The sequence below is a fragment of the Emydura macquarii genome, unplaced genomic scaffold (assembly GCF_026122565.2).
Source record: "Emydura macquarii macquarii isolate MOO-44397 ecotype Brisbane River unplaced genomic scaffold, CSIRO-AGI_Emac_v2 contig_1390, whole genome shotgun sequence".
In the NCBI taxonomy this organism is placed as follows: domain Eukaryota; kingdom Metazoa; phylum Chordata; order Testudines; family Chelidae; genus Emydura; species Emydura macquarii.
The window spans coordinates 3,386,769-3,404,353 of record NW_027131527.1 but is presented as its reverse complement, the minus strand read 5'-3'; the positions used below and the strand labels follow the sequence as shown (position 1 = coordinate 3,404,353).

At 40.0% G+C, this 17,585-nt stretch overlaps 1 protein-coding gene and 1 long non-coding RNA gene across 4 annotated transcripts in view; one reads left to right on the top strand and one right to left on the bottom strand.

Annotated features, from left to right (window-relative positions):
* MMRN2 (multimerin 2) overlaps positions 1 to 10,601 on the bottom strand; it is a 42,892-nt gene extending 32,291 nt beyond the window's left edge. The window contains exon 1 of one of the 2 annotated variants that reach the window (XM_067552497.1): positions 10,276 to 10,601. In XM_067552497.1, the coding sequence (XP_067408598.1) occupies positions 10,276 to 10,586 (311 nt within the window). In that variant the 5' untranslated portion in view covers positions 10,587 to 10,601. Of the gene's footprint in view, positions 1 to 10,166 lie in introns of both variants that reach the window. The other variant, XM_067552498.1, reaches the window with a different exon arrangement.
* On the top strand, positions 7,511 to 13,348 carry LOC137156004 (uncharacterized). 2 transcript variants are annotated; one of them, XR_010920634.1, is made up of 4 exons: positions 7,511 to 7,534; positions 7,918 to 8,598; positions 11,944 to 12,102; positions 12,989 to 13,348. It is a non-coding gene; the product is annotated as an uncharacterized lncRNA (long non-coding RNA). The 2 variants fall into 2 exon arrangements; XR_010920633.1 differs by lacking the exon at positions 7,511 to 7,534 and having other exon boundaries at positions 7,749 to 8,598.
* The last annotated feature ends 4,237 nt before the right edge of the window (positions 13,349 to 17,585 follow it).

Here is a 17,585-nt window from a genome sequence, read left to right as displayed (position 1 = left end):
AGACTGCAGAGAGGGAGTCCCAGTAAGGGAAAAACTCAAGCTATATAAATTATACTATAAAAGTCTAACTATACTAACATATAACTCTAAAACTATTTACGATACTATTTACAGGTTTTCAAAAGAGAAAAACTGGAGAAATCTGTGGACAGAAGGATCCAACTCAAGCCATGCAGTGGCAAGAAGGAACTAGAGAGGTATTGGCCTGCACTGCCTCTGATGCCTTTAGTCTGGAGCACGAGGACTACTGTACATGTGTGATCAGTGGACACTGTTGGAATTTCCGGACTCAGGCACATGGCTTAAATGCACACCCATGTGTTGAATACACATAGGGACTGTATGGGGAGATTTTGATAGATCAGTAAAAAGGCCAGGGACCACCTGATAGTGTAAGACTGATTATCATACTTGTTACTAACAGTAGCCGAAATTGGTAGGCTTTTTTTCTGCAGGCTTGTGCAGCCTTGGCATGACTAAGCCAGGAGTGGGGAGGGGAGGGGAGTCTTTTTTTTAAACATTTTTATCTATGCATGCCCTTTAGGACTCGGAGATACTTGTCAGGGCCTCAAGACATGCAGATTCTGCAGGTACACATCTATTTAATTAATACTTTGAGGCGACCACTTGATTAGCTTTTGAAACTGCTTTCCTAACAGGTTTTTTTCTTGACATGTTAGTCTACTAACAAGGATAAAACGGGGAGAGGTTTGGACTCTTTGGGACTCTCTTCTTGGACACAGATTTTGGGGTATCCCAATGGCAGCTGGAAGAACCGGCCAATCGGAAAGCTGCCGCTATACTGTTAAGAGACACTTCAAACTTCAGTAACTATTGAGGGTTGGGTGTGTTTTATTAACCTGTTGCAGATGTGTGTAGGCTTGAGACTAAGTAAAGTATAGTTTTTAAGTGAGAGCATTCCTGTGTTATACTGTTTCTACCAGTCCATCTAGCTATAGGTTTTTTTATCGCATTAGCTATCCTGCCATGTAATCCTATGTAGAATGCACAGGCAGTTTTTACTGCCGTGTAGCTAGGGAAAGTCATCACTATACCTCACGCTCCAGCTTGACCTTGTCCAGTTATCTCCGCCAGGATTTTACAGTAAAACAGTGAATGTGCATTGATTATCTCATTGTAAAAACACTTTTTTTTTTTTTTTTTTTTTTTTTGGCCAGTGAAAACAGCCTTACACACACAAGCAACATGTAGGATCCAATGCTATAAGTAACTTTACACATGTGAATAATCCTGTTGAGTGCAGTGGGACTACTTGTGTAAAATTACCAAAGCATAAGTGGTTGCAGGATTGGGGTTTTAGAGTCGTTACTTTAGAGTTTGATATCCTTTCTTAAGAAAAAGTCTCATTTAAATCAATGAGAGGTTTTTTGCCTGAACAAAGCCTGCAGAACTGAACCCTAAATTGCCTTTCCCATGCATTTTATTATGCCTTTGTGTGCACAGGTTTTGCTGAGTTGCCCATTCACACCTGTTTCTTAATATCTGTATTCTCACCAGAGTCCATTTCGGTAATTATTTTGCAAACTCCAGTGTTCCCTATCCCTGCAAAATAGAGAATTTGTCAGACTCTTAACATTTTCCTTTTTCCACAAGAGCACAAAAGAAAGCAGCTGCATAATCATTGCCCCTGTCATGTGAAAAAGAGGGGGCTTGATTCCTGTCTGATTTACACCAGTGGAGCTCCATTGATTTAAATGGAATTACTCCTAGTTTACACCAGTGTAAGTGACTGGAGAATCAGCCCCAGACCATACCAAAAAAAAATGAATGTAGTATTATGTCTTTGGTCTTTGTGCAAAAACTCCATTGACATGAATAGGATATCTGTGAGCAGAATGAAGGTAGAATATTGCATTAAATTCATACAAGCAAGGAGAAACCATGTCTGTTTATATAACGCACATTTTTTTCATGTCTCAGCACTGCAGAAAGTAAAGTGCTATGAACTTTTTAAGAAGAGGCATAGTATTTTAGGAAGGAATGGCTTCTCATGATGAATACTGATTTTTCTTCTAAGCAGTAATTAGCATGCAAATACCATGTGCTCTGTTAGCACATTAATTAATCTTCCTGCCCTTTGGACGTGTAACTGAAAAGTTAGCAGAAGGAAAGAATGCTCATTCAAGGAGTGTCTTAACCACTAATCTGTGGTTAGAGCTGTTTGTGAACCAGCCCCATGTGAAAGGCTTGGCCAATTCAATACTTGAATTAAAAAGCTTTATTTTAAACAGTTCAGCACAGAAGGCAAATTAGACTGTTTTATTCTGAAAAAAACTAAGCCTTTTGTTGAAACAGTGTTCTTCAGAGACCAAATTACATGAGGTTTTTATTTCTTCACAAAGTGTCCACGTTCATTATTTCCTAATTCACGCTATCTTCACTGCAAAGCAAATGATCCAGCCACTTCAAAGGCTAAATAATTTGGGTTTCATCTTTAGAAATTATGGGACAAACTCATCTCTGGAGTAAAGTCAGTGCTTGAATCTCAGGGCTTGTCTACATTTGAGAATAGCAATTGGTGGCTGGCAGTCAGTGTAGCTGCACTGGTGTTGAAGTGTAGATGAGGGCAACTTAGGGTTTGCACTGATTGAGCTAATCAAGGTTCCTCCTAGCTTATAAGATCATGCACACTGAGGTTTGCCCGTATCTGCATTTTGAGGTGAGCACCAATGCAGCTACACTGATTGTTAGCCACTGAATGCTAAATCAGGGCTATTTTCGAGTGCAGAAAGAGCTTCAGGTTAATTTTGATAATGGTGCTGACAATGGTTTGACCTGTCAGCTCTTGCACTTAAACCATTTTCAGCACCAATTCAAGGGCGCTCATGCTGTCCATTGTTTTCAGCAAGGGGGGCCAATTTCCTGTGGTTGATAGAAATTCTCTGTCTCAGTTTACTTATCTACAAAATTGGTATAATACTTGTGACAAACTGACAATATTCTGGACAAACCTTATGGAATTAAGAACTTTACTGAATTAAGTTAAACCTTATTGAATTAGGTTTAATACCTTTGGGGTCCATTGTGTTAAAAATGCAACTATACATGTGTTGTTGTCGAATTGTATGTAATTCCTCTAGGAGGAGAGGGATACTAATGTACTTCCTGGGGTTATCAAACCTTTTAAGTCATCCCTTGGAGAGGCCAGCATATGCTAGTTTAAATTAGATTCCCTAGGGACCAAGAGATGAAGAAAGGATTTTTGAACAGATAGTCTGATTTTAAACAAGCTCAGGCCTTCTTCCTGATCCAGCAATGGACAGGACCCCTGGTCCATGGAGGGCCACAATCTTTCAGGAAGGATTGGAAGAACTGGGCTGGGAGCTAGAGCAGTAAAGTTACTATAAGGCACCAAGGCTGCAGGACAGGTGGTGGCACAACCCCTGACTGGTATGGACTGGCTCCCTGAACCAAATCCCATTTCACTCATCACTGTCATCTAAGTGTTAAACTCACAGCAGGCACTTGGCATCTTGCAGCACTGGAATCTTAATGGCATCTCCTGTTAGTTTAACCTCAGTTCCACAGAGCACTTAAGCACATGATTATGTCAGTAGGTGCACTGAAGCAAATAAAACTTTCCCATGTTCAAATGACAACCAGGTATGTTACATCTGCATCCTGGTTGACATGTCAGGAATGGAATGAGCAATCTCCACAGCTAACAGCATGAATTGCTGCCATCTGAGCTATAGTTCATATCCTCTGTGGATCAGGCAGAGAGAGGTATGCAACATACTCATTCACCAGTTGGTGCATGTAGTGAAGCTGCAGCTTCTCTGAAGTCAACACGTCATTCAGATGAGATGCCAAACCAAGGTCAACCTTTCTGCCTGTAGCTGAAGGCTTTCTACAGGAAAGTTAAAGATCAGGGGGCATTTTTCAAAGAGAAGGGAACAATGCCAGTGTCTTGGTCAACATTCCCTGTGTCAGTCAAAAGAGCTGTTTGTTTTAGGGGGAGATTCTTAAAGGCATAAAGGGAGTTAGCTGCCTAACTCTGGAAGTTGGGGACTAAATGATCTATGAAAATCTCCCCCTTTAATGTCCTTCAGTCTGCATAAACTGTTGCTGAGCACACAGTGATTGCACCACTTGTTTGCACAGTCACTGCCATACCAGCTTCTCAGCACTTGAGCATCATATAATACCTAATTGTATTTCATCCAAGCTAATTTTATTTCAAGCAGATGTCTACACTCAATGTGAACCCTCCACATATAAAAAGCTGGGACAGGAGTTTTCAATGGTCAGCCAGTTTCCTAAGAAAGTCCCTGTTTTACTTTATAGCAATAAACTAGTCAACAATGAAACCGGGCTTGATTAAATCAGTGGGTGTTTTCCTGTAAAAGCAAACAAGGCAATTAAATTATTGAGAGAGAGCATTGTTCTGACTTCCCCTTGAAAGGGTGATGGGGATTTTGATTTGTTTTTATCTGCTTCCAACACTTCAGAGAGTCACTGCACCCTTATTTTATTGTTCAAACAGAGTAATCAGAATACAGAGCTGCTGGCTTTTGACCTTCCTCACACCAGACTTAAGTTCAGCATTAAAGGAAGGACAGAGCGTGTACTATTGTGAGATAAGGACACACCTGGGGTGGTTTTAGGAAGCCTTCATATAGTCGAGAAAAGGTGATATCTAAAAATGATATGTCTAGGCCCTAATGTGTTACTGCAATTATCAAACAATTTGAGCTAAGAATTGGTATTTTCCCAGTTTTTTGCTTTTGCTATATTTTAGGAAGTGTTGTTTTTATTTTAGTGAATACATTTTCACTATGTAGAAAACTGCAATAGGTGTGTGTGTGTGTGTGTGTGTGTGTGTGTGTGTGTGTGTGTGTGAGAGAGAGAGAGCGTGCGCGCGATATGGGCAAACAATTCTCCTGTACCTGGCTGAAGACTCGATATTTCCAGAATAGTAGCCAGATCTTACCTATAATTGAACCAATTACAGCTTCTGCAGCAACTGGCTCTTTGAACTTTCATTTAAATGCTTGATTTGTTTTTAAATCAAAACGAGAACAGATCACTCACTGACACTAAACCAAATGGAATCTGACTGGGCAGCTTTACTTCTCTGTGAGTTTTAGCTCCATGAAGACCAGTGGGATTTGTAGCTATAGTTCTGCTCAATCCTTTGAACATTCAAGGGAGTGGATGTGTAGGCTAGTGATTTTAAACCATGATTGATTTGAGGAATAATTTCTTTGTAAGTGTTGCATGGTAGCTCTACCCAGTGAAAATATGCTGAAGCTATATGCTATGTGCTTGTTAAAACAGAATGTATTATAAAGACACAGCATTTGCTCTTCAGATAGATCTTTCAGAGTAAGAGAAATCCTTGGCAAGGATCTAGAAATCCTACAGGGGCAAAGATATCTGCTTTTCTTTTCAAATGCTGGATCACACTGGCCCTTAGATGTGCGGAGAAGAGCATACAAATCATGTTATCCCTGCCTGTTTGGATGGTTCAGCCTAGAGGACAGTGCAAGCATGCACACTCCTGCACATCACACAGCACAAACCCTTCCTGAGCTCTCCACAGGATGGTGCAACTCAGCACCATACCCTGTACAGGCTTGTACATGCTGCAGTCTAGCCCTCTGTTGGAAGTTGTTCCAAATTAGATAAAAGACTCCTCCAAGGGGGCTTGTTTGTTTAAGCTTGGGTTTAACAGTCCACAGAATGTGTCAGCCCTGTAGTGGCTGATATGATAGCAGTGGTGGCACACTATCTGCCAGATGTCTTGGCCTTTTCATTAGGCTTTGATTTGAGAAGGCCAGCTGGGTATAATCAAGAGTAGCTACCACTATGGGTGCTGACAGTGTAACCTTAAAAGCCCTTCTGATTTCAGCTCTAATGCTGGGCTACTTTTGGAGCTTCCTGGTATCAAATCATGTCCTCAGGATGCCCTCTAAGACTCACTTTAGCTGACCATCTCAAGAGGCATGGCAAGAAGCTGATTGAAGTAGCAGACTCTTTCTCATCAGCCCTATATTAGGCCATCTGTTGTAAAGTTAAAGTGAATTATGCAAACATTCCTATGATCTATTATGGGAAAATAACCAATGATAGTTTTTATTTGTTTGTTGGATATAGGTGTAATCTAGAATGTTTTTTTTTCTATCCTGCTCTCACACCCACATCTAACTTGATGAAGGCTGATGGGGACAGACTCAAGGGACTATCAGTTTAACTCCCTTAGCACCCCTGTCCTCTCCTTTTCTCCTGCTAGGAAAATGGGCAAATATGATACACCTAAGTCAGCTATTTAGGAGATTTTTGGGTCTCACAACCAAGAAGGGTTCTCTGTGATTGTCCAGTTCACAGAGAGCAGAGCTGCTCAAAATGTTTCAAAATAAATGATTTTCTTGGGAAAATGGCCTTTTTTGGTTGTTGAAATTTTTTTTGTGAAAGTTGCCCACTTTGAAATTTTTTTCATATTTTTATTTTATAAAATATTTTTCATGTTTTCCTTTTCCTTTTTTTCTGTCCTCTTTTTTTTTTTTTTTTTTCTTTCTCATTTTCTCCTTGTTTTCCTCTTCCCCTCCTCAGTAATTTTGGAAAACTGATTTTTTTTTTCTTTTCAAAATGACTGGGGAGGAGCGAAGAAAAGAGAAAATGAAAAATAAGAAATAAAAATATAATATTTAAAATTAAAAAATAAGCAAAACATTTAAAAGATATTAAAATGGGTTCACAGTTAAAATAATTTTAGAGTATTGACATTTTTCATAAAATTGTTGGCCATCTCACAGAGATAGCATTCCTTGTGAGAGGCAACAACTATAGTATCATTCAATCAGTTTTCTGTGCTCATACAGCCACTAATCCAACAAAACAAGTTACTTGCACACACAAAGTGACTTGCAAACCAAGAGGATTAAAAACCACCGGCTTTCTGAAGTGCATTGATAAATTATATGTGCACCCATAGAAATGATAATCTGTTACTACCCACTTTTTACTCTATTCTGCCGCTTCATTTACCCATTAGTTATCCGCAAAAGAGTCTGATCACAAGAACCTGATCCAAAGGCTGAGCACTAACTTTTATGACTTCTATTCTTCTTGAACTCTTTGTTAAAATAGTCTTGTTATTTTGAGGGTGGCTCATTGCTGAGGTGACACATCCATGTATCTGATGAGCTGTAATGACACACCTCATATTAGGAGTGTAGCCATCACCAAGCATCTGTTCTCTCTATCTGATTATGTTAGGCATTTTAACTTATCAGTCACCATGGTATCTGGTGAAATTCAAACAGATATGTGAACAAAATAATGCTCATATTTTGTTTTAAGGGGACTTCTTGCTTGTTTTGCAATGCTGGCTGCCTGTTAAATATGCATTGGAAAATAGCAGGGTGTGGGGGATACTCATTTTGGTAGGGTTGAGAGGATAATAATACCTAGATTCTACAGTGTTTCCTTCTGTTTCCTTAGCAGGATTTTGAAATGACAGTGTACTCTCATTTCAAGGGCAAACCTAAATCTGATGGACAAGAACCTGGTAATGAGCCATGTTTTACCTCATTCACTGTAGCTACTTGTACAGTGTTTTATCTCCATTTTACCACTTATTCACCCCCTAATGCTTAATACTATTCATACTCTGCTGGATGTAGAAGCCCAACTTTTCAAAGTTAAATATGGTCTACAGGTCACAGACATTTACAAATGTTTAATTTGTTGCCTGCAATTTGTGTGCATGCTTAACTGAATACCTGAGCATGTGAATGCAAGATTTGTATGTGCACTTTGGGTATCCGCATGTTTATGGTACATGTGCCTGTGTAGATTCCTTACTTTGATCATCTGGGCCAGAATTTACAAGTTGGGTTGTAAATTTCATGAATGGAGAACAGCATAAACAACTACTGTCTCCCTCCACAGTGTGATTTCCACCCTCCTCGGCCAGCTTTGGAAATGGTCTTCTCCAAGCAGAGCATATATCTTTGCATATATCTCAGAGATGTCTCCTTCCCCGGAGTCCATGTATTAGAGATGCCATCAGCCTATAAACATCAGTGCACTTGCTGTATTATGTGGGAGAGCAGGACTAGCACTATGACTCAACTCAGCATGAAACCTCATTCTTGAAGATCTTGAAAAAGCATTTCCCAGAAGGAAGCTGAAAATGAGGAATGGCTGGTGCTACACAAATAGTTACACAGGAAGAAAGGAAAAAATCCCATTATACCAGTAATTTTATAGTGGTAGATCTTTCTGGCTGCAAATCTCTTGTTCACCTTCAGTCCTTATCAAGAAGGCTGAAATATTTTCAAAATATGATTTCACCACTGTCCAACTTTACAGTCCAGTGGGTAGTGCCTTGCACTATTACGTGAAAGAAAAGGTGCCCTGTTTAGCTTGTTTCCCTATTCTAGAATGGGTCTGGGATTGTTTTAAAGGCATCATGCTAAGTATTTAGGACAGGTTGGACTGATGGCACCTCTCATTATTCAGCAGTACCTCTTCTGAACAATAAAGGATTGACACCAGCAAGCTCCAAAGAAAGACTGAAAAATAATGGCTGTGACAGGCAGGGGGAAAAGGACTTAACTATGCATCTAGGTAAGGCTTTGAAACAAGTCAATTTCTGATTTTTGTTCGTTTTTGTGAAAGGGAAGCATAACATTAGCAATATTTTATTTTTGTTTGCTTGGTGTGTAGGTTAGTGTGCTTTTTTTGGGGGGGCGGGCTATTTTCCTTTCCACCAGGACGTTCAAAGAAAGAAAAAAAAAAAAATCTTGTCAGTACATCCTAAACATGGAGCTATGAACGGCACTCATTGTGATCAGGCTCTACAATGCCAGTCAGTGCTATCAAAAATTCATTCAATCTCATACCTAGACTTCTGTTTTTGAATCAGCGACCTACTTACATGCCCTGGAAAACATTTTTTGAAAAATACTCTGCTTGAACACAGTTCTGCCAAAACACATACTTCTCACACACAGATTGGCTTTCCTTCCCTTGTATATTATCACAAACAATATTTACCTACAGATGGTGGTGGTTTTTGGTTCATTTCCTCTTGATGCTTATTTATTATCCAATGTCCTAGTTCTTGCTTTCTGGTGACATCCCAATGATTCTGTTACCCTCTCTCCAGGGCCAAAGCATAATTTTTTTCCAGTACAAACTTGTAACACGGGCCCCCTCCCACATACATACCCATGAGGGTTGCAACCTGGGCTGGGCTCCCCAGGGCCTCCAGGCCCCGGTAAAGTGTATCCTTTTCCCCTCCCATGTGGGGCCCCTGCCTCTATCCATTCTCAAGAACATAAATTACAGCCACCAATATTCTGATCACTTGGGATAGGATCCCCCTAGAGCACACCTGATCAAATGCTGCAGAACCATTCATTCAGATTCTGAAACACTGCTTCGTTTCATCTCATTCAGATCTCTTAGTATTCACTATGGCCCTGATTCAGCAAGATACTTAAGTACATTCTTAAATTGAGGCATGTGCTTATGTACCTTCCTAAAAAGGGGTCTATCTGCAAATCATTTACATGGACATATTTTTGTTCACACCAATGCCTGAAGAATGGCTGTTTGTACCAATACCTGTATCCACATGTGAACAAGGACATTTTCTGCATGAACAGAATTAGGCATTGTTCATTATTCTCTATTTATTAATTGCTGTTTCCTCTCCTCTTTTTAAAATGTGTTCCTTAGTCAGGGAGCAGAAACAATACCATATGATTTAGGTGACCAATCACACACCACAGACAATGAAGACTGCATAGTCAAATGAACATTTTGTACCCACAACATAGCTGAAATCTGTCTGTACAAACTATTCAGTGAATACTTGCATACAACAAATAAATGCACATGCATAAATCAGGATTGGATTGGGAAGAGGAAAAAAAGGGCTAAATTAATGAGTTTACTGAATCCAACCATCTTTACTTTACTATTATTACTTTCATTATCTATTTGTCTGTATTAGAGTAGCACCTTGAGGCCCAAACCAATATCAGAACACCATTGTGCTAAGTTCTGTACATAAAGACTCGGTCCTCCTATTTTGGGATGAGGAACAGAGCCTAGATCTTCCATGGTTTCATCGTATACAGACTATTTATTTTGCTTTTCATTCTGTAGCTATAACATCTAAACCCCACCTGTTCAGATATGGTATAATCTGAGAATCTGATCCTTTCTTTATGGGAGCCTCTCTCTTCCAAGCAGGATCCCAGTGCCATTATACACAGGAATAAATATCTTTCTTACCCATTTCTGGGTTGTTGGGTTCCAGCTTTTGAATCATCTCGCGTTCCTTGATGTGAAGTTATGGCACTTGAAAGATGGTCTGGGGTCTCCTGCTTGAACTTCTCCGTCTCCCAGTCCTCCTGTGATATGGGGGACCATTGAGGATATGTAGATGTCCCATAAATTGGTGGCTTTGAGTTGTGGAAAGAACCATCTTCATATCCATGATTTCTTGAATGTGTGACCTGCTCCACTAGCCCTACTGAGACACAGAGGAGCAAAAGCTTCATTATCATTATGGCTTTTCCTAACCAGCCACACCTGCCTCTCATTCTCCTCCCTGAAGCTCAGACTGAATTACTCCTGTAATGCCTCCTGCAATATTTTTTTAAGTTAAAACTTGGAAGAGGAAAAACAAAGTCTTGTAACAAAGAGCGGAAAAAGCTTTCAATCATCCCAGTGACTGGGGAAATGTCAGAGACCATCAAACAATGTGAGGCTGGGTTCCTGTGGGGGGCTCAAAAGACTCTGAGGGGAGAAAAGAAGTGGGGGAAGGGTCATGGTTTATTCAAGAAACTTCTGATTTTGGCTGCCTTCTAAACTTATCTGTGAACAGGAATTTAGTCTTCATAAGCTGCCTTCTCCCTGGGGCACAGGAAAAGGATGTTAGCTTTAAAGGAAAGGAAAAGAAAAGAAAGAAAGAAAAATATTGAGTGATGTAACAATTTCCATTGTGGTGTTCTCAAGCCAGAGAACATGTCACAAACCAACCTGCTGTAGCATCTGATCACACATTACTGCTATGATTTAAAGGATAGGAGGCACTGGTTATTATTTTAGTACATATTACAAGCTACTACTGTACCCACCCATGGGCTGGGTAGTACTCTGAGTGCACTGATGGGAGAGCCTGGGACCTGGGTAAATAGATGTTAAAGGATTTGCTGAGATTTCTTTCCATACTTTGGATGAAGTTTTCAAAAATATTCAGTGTTAGTCTAACTCTGTTCCCACTGAAGTCAATAAGCATTTTACACCACAGTTATGCTAATGTTGAACAGTTTTGAAAAACCCAGTCTTGGTACCCTTTCTTTCCACTTCCTATGATATGCTGCTATGTAATAAAATACCAGTATTTGCCAACAGCTACCACACAGATCCTGCCATATTTCACCCTACTTAAAAAAGGAAACAGCTGTGGCATCTGGCATACCACTGCATCATAACTGTTGGCAAATGTTGATTTTAATGGTAATTGTCATGCTGACTAGAAGGGCGGGGAAGGAAGCATTCATTATATTATTTAACATCAATATGTCAAAATCATAATAATTCATATGAGATATGCCATGTCAGGTACTGGTAGAAAGGCTATAATGTGCTAAGTAAGATGATGATGTTTATGTTCATGTGTTATATATGTAATGAAAGTTATGGATATGTTTGATATATCTGTATTTCAAATTGTGCTGTCAGGATGGCTGCAGCACTAGCCTGCTTAATGGCCCATTAAAGAAATTCACAGGTACAATGGGCCCAAGGGGAGAAGCCAGTGATATACCTGATGAGTCACCAGGACTTATTCATGTGATTCTGGACTCCATCTTGTTCCTGTAAAATTCCACAAGAAGCATGGCAAAGACCAAAGGACATAAAAGGCAGCTGCCTGAGATCCATTTTGTTTTTCAGTCTCTGTCTTTAGTCTCCAGCCTACCTCTGGATCATCTACAACTGAACTGAACTGAGGCGGTGAAACAAAGGACTGGATGTACACCAGAGGGATTATACAAGCCTGCAAACTCCACAATCCTACTAGAAACCTAATATATATGGACTTTCAAATCATTTGTATGTATCTGATTGCTTTAATCCTTTAACATTTCTCTTATAATTTGTTTTTCTTTTTATAATAAACCTTTAGTTTTATTTACTAAAGGATTGGCTAGCAGCATGGTATTTTGGGTAAGATCTAAACTTATATTGATCTGGTACTGTGGCTGACCCTTTGGGGTAAGGAGAAACTTTTTTGGTAAAGAGCATAGAGTTTAAAATAACTCATCTCTTTACTGGACCTAGTGGTTGATTGATTGGGAGCCGGAGACTGAAATGCAATAACGGGGGCTGTGTATATTTTTATTTTGGCTTCTTGATAACCAGTGTGGGGAATCAGAAGCACTGTTTGTGGCTGGTTGGGAAGTCTGACTTCAGTGTCACCCACCAGTGCTGAGAGAATCTGGTCTCCTTTTACAGCCTGCCCTGACTTGGATGTTTTCAGGTGGTTACCCTTGGCACGGCCGGGTCTCAGTAATCACTGTATGGTTTCTGCTGCTACTCTATAGGGTGCCTCACTTGCCCTACTGTCTTGTAATATGTAGCTCTCTAAAGTGTCTCAGGATAGAATTTGTAGGAGAGATGCTACATAAATGAAAAGGGATTGGTGCTCTGATACGTATTTGGATGCAGAGTTGTTAGGTCATACATTGAATTCATATGATGCGTAAATGGGAATACACATACAAGAATTCTGCATATCCTTCAGAGTGTGAAATGTGAACCTGTTTGAACTATTCCAAAGCAGCTTAAAGGTAGGGAGAGTGAAGAATCCTAACTGTACCCCCACCTTTCTGATGACATTGGAAGAGTCCAATATTAAATTAGTGGATTTGCAGCCACTTATACTAGGGCTGAATTTGAGCCTCTCTCTTTGACTTTCTCCCTTTCTACTTGACAACAGTAACCAGATGAGGAGTACCTGTTTTTGCCTAACATCAGCCTTCTGAATCTACAGTAGACTTAAGCACTACATCCAGCCAACAGCAACTGAGCAACCAGAAGTGGTGCAAAACAGACTTGAGAAAATATATCTCTGGGGAGAGAATACGTGCCCTCTATAGTCACCTCTCCAGAAACTTGAAACCACAAGATAAAGTTCTGGATCTGCAACTCTGAAAGTAATGAACATCTTCCCTCTGTTTCCTTCCTGTCTTTTTTTTGTTGTATTTCATGTTTGAGTGCATCCCATTATGATATGTTATTGTCATTGTGTGACTATTCCATGAGATATGATCCAAATATAAATACACTTGCATTACAAGTAGCTGTTAATGGTCAAGTTACTTTTTACACTGGTGACTTATGTATTATGTTTGTGTATCAGCTGAATCCCTTCACTGATAAAAAAAAAAAAAACTGAACCAAACATGAAGTCTTTATAAAAAAAAAAAAAATTGCTATAATTATGTGGGTTGTAAAGTAGGAATTGTGGGTTACAGCTAATAATTACTGTTCCACTCAGTACCTACTTCCAAATCCTATTAATCTTATCTTTCATCACATATCTTTCTATTCAATCTTAACTCATCTATTCAATTCTTATCCTCAATCAGATTAGACATAACACACATAGAGTATATGGCAAAATTTCTATGTCCTATGGCTGTTTTGGAGTTTCTAGTCCTCACCTCTTCTCTTTTGGGTATTAGGATTTGTTTTATGCATCTTTTAAGATATGCTACTTAGAAAAGAAGCAGCAAAAATATACAGATTACTCTGCCATTTGCGCATTAATAATGAAACACATTTTTGTAATATGTATGAAAGACGCTAAAATATTGACTGTCCTGAAGACTGCAATCTTCTATATATGGGCCTGGCACAGACAGGACAACTGCAATGTATAAAAGGTATGTATAAAGTATTAAAAGATGCATCTTACTAAACAAAACTTAATATTAACCCTGTCTTAGTACTGGCTGTCCTGATTTTTGGCCTTTAAATAACATACTCACCTGCTACTCCCTATTTCTAGCAACTAATCAATCGGTTAACTGCATTGGTACTTCTCAGATGAGCCTCTCCACCATAGTTTCACTGGAATGGCACCTCCTTTTCAGGAGCTGACTTTTAGTTGGTGACCAATGTTTGCTCTTCCCTGTTTGGTCCTGATCATTAGCAACATTTCCTCTGCTCTTACCATCCCAAATTCTTCAATCAAGATGGAATTTCAGGTTAGGAACAACTTGCACATACAGCTACACCACACTTAATTATACATTCATTCAGAACATAGCTTTCATAATTGCTCTTACCATACTTTCTAATTACTTCATCTATTTGTGTTTATCCAAGATCTTCCTGCCTCCCAGATTATTTTACACCTGTGGTGAGAACATAATGTTCCATTTGTGATACCACAATCATATCAGAAGTACTTGACTGGTTCATAGGCATCAGGCATAACCCAGAACATTGGTTTGGAATACCCGTGGAACTGGGTAAAATCTGTAATAAAACATCTCAGTTTGACCACATTTTACTCCTCGGACTGGGAAACCTAACACCACAGGCCAATATGAGGTATGAAACTACACCACAAACAATGGCAAATAGGACCTCTGCCTAAGAGCTTGTCTACATGAAAATTGATCAGAGTAGCTATTGTGGAATAGGCTGTTCCATATTAGCTCTCCATACTGCCATATGGAGACACTCAGTTCTGGAAAAGTCACTTTATTCCAGAATAATCAGTGTGCTCACAAAATGCACTTATTCCACAATAAAGTGACTTTTATTCCAGAATAAAGCATCCACATAGGGAGCTATTCTGGGCAATTTCCCTATGTAGAAAAGTCCTTAGAAATGAAATCTTCATTGTATAATTTCCCCTTCTTTGCCTTGTGCAAGAAAACAAGAAAACTGATTTTCAAAAATACTTGCATATTAATGAATCCATTTATGTCTCAAATTCAGTATAGTCTGCTTGATAAATTGTGGTTATAAACATGAATGCTTTGAACATAAAAAAGGGATAGCCTTTTTAAAAAACTGAGAAACTAATGGTTTTAGAGAACATTCGTTGCTGCAGAAACCTGTGTTCTGGCTTTAGATGTCTGCAGAGAGACTGAATAATTGAAGAGGATTTTGTGTTCTGGATTTTATGTTCATGGGGAGGAATGGGATATTAACGGAATAAATATTCATTAGGTATTGATTTCCAAGCCTGGAAAACACTGCCTTCATTCTCTGTCACATGGCCATCAACACGTGCGCGCACACACCGCATGCACTCTCGATGCAACGATTGCTGGGAATGAGTAAACTCTTAAGCTGTGCCAGTGCACATACACAGAGAATAGTAGGAGGAGTGGAACTTCTTTGCTGGTCAGAGGCGGGGACATATTCTTCCAGCAAGACTTGAAGCACAGGAAATCTGCAAATTCTTGAAGCTGCCTTCTCACTTTGGTTTTATTGCTGAATTTCTCTTACAAATTTTGGAGGAAAGGTAGCACGAAGATCACGGAATGTTGCACTAACCATATGTCACTTCTTGTACGTATGCCCTATATATATAATATGCCCTATACATATACATAGTAGCCGGACCTTGTATTATTCATTGCATGGGGCAGAAGAACTGATAACTCATTAGTTATGCAAATTTAGATAAGGCACATCAAATCTTAAACTAATTGTTAAGAAGTCCGATAAAATTCTTTCCCCTGAAGATGTGAGCATTATGGAGCTCTTTCCCACTTTTTCTCTGAAGTATATAGAATTGGCTGCAGCAGAGACTGGATCTCAGCTTATACAGACCTATGGTGTGATCCAGTACAACAAAAATCTATATTCTGTATCCAAAAAGCCTCCTGGCCAAATGACATTTGTCAGCCACAAAGGCATGTGATTCTCTTTCCATGCCCATCCTCCAAACAAAATGTCACAAGCCACTGAACTATTTAGACAAATTGTGATAAAAGAGATTTCACGCTAAAATCCCATCCTGTTGTTGATTCTCTGTCACTCAATGCACCTTTCAACCACAGAAGAGCCAGACAGGAATGGAGGTTACTTTTGTGTACATGGAGGTTCTTCGAGATGTGTGGTCCCTATCTGTATTCTACACGTAGATATACATAAGTTCCATGCACCGAAGTCCAGAAATTCTTCCAAGCAGTGTCCATTAATCCATACATGTGCAATATTTTCCTTTGTGCTTCCATCCAAGGTTATAAGGGGCAGAGTGGGTCAATGACTCTCCAGTTCCTCCTCTTACCACAAAGCAATAGGGTCCAAAGCAGAGGGGAAGGAGGGCGGGTAGTGGAATACAGATAGGGACCACATATCTCGAAGAACCTCCGGTTACGGTAAGTAACCTTCATTTCTTCTTTGAGTGCTGGTCCTCCTGTGTATTCCACATGTGGGTGACTCGCAAACAGTGTTCAGTCTGGAGGAGGGTGCAAGGAAGTTGGCAGCAGTGCTTGTTATACTGCTGTTCTCACTGCTGCATCTGCCACTTGAGTCAGGGTGTAGTGTGCCATAAATGTGTAGACAGGGTGCCAAGTTGCCACTTTGCAAAATGTCCTGCAACGAGCTATCCAATAAGGATACCATGAAGGCTGCTTGCGCTTGTGTGGAGTGGGCTGTGGCACCTCCAAGAAGGGAAGCTTTGCTCTTTTATAACATTCTAATATGCATCCCAAGACCCACTTAGAAATTTTCGGTGAGGATAAGGTTTGTCCCCATGCCCTTTCTATTATGGTGACAGAGTCTCAGAGATTTCCTGATGGGTTTGGTTCTGTGCAGATAGAATGCCAAGGCACGTCTGTTGTCAAGAGAGTGCAGTACCTTGTCTTCAGGAGAAGTGTGAGGTTTTGGAAAAAATATAGGTAAGTGGATTAATTGATTGATTGTTTCAGAATTCCATGTCAATCTTGGGAAGGAATTTGGGGTGTAACTGAAGGGAGACCTTCTTGTGGAATACTGGGTAAACAGCATCTGCCATTATGGCAGATCTCTCACTGACCTTTCTGGCTGAAGTGGTGGCCACTAAGAATAGCACTTTCATGAAGAGGTAGGTTATGGCACATGTTGCCATAGGTTCAAAGAATGGTCCCATGAGTGGTGACAGGACAAATAAAGTCCCACTGAGGTGCAGTCCGATGACTGGTGGGAAGGTCCTAATCAAGCCTTTCATAAATCACACCATAGCCACCACTCCATCTGAGGAAGGAACGCGCTAATTGATGGTCGGTGTTCTCGCAGCGAACTAAGAGCTAGACCTCACTTCTTTAAGGTAAGGAGGTAGTCGAGTATAACCCGAATGCCCACTGTGTCGAGGGAATGTTGGTGGCTTTGCGCCCAGGCTGAAAAGCACTGCCATTTAGTCTAGCAGCAGGCTTCCGTACAATATTTCCTACTTTGACTGAGGATTTTCTGGACAGAGGCAGAGCATGAGCATTCTATCTTCGATGTCCATCCGGATATCAGGCCGTGAGGTGGAATGAGCCCAAGACGTGGTGCTTTGAGTTTCCTGCTGTCTCGGGTTAAGAGAT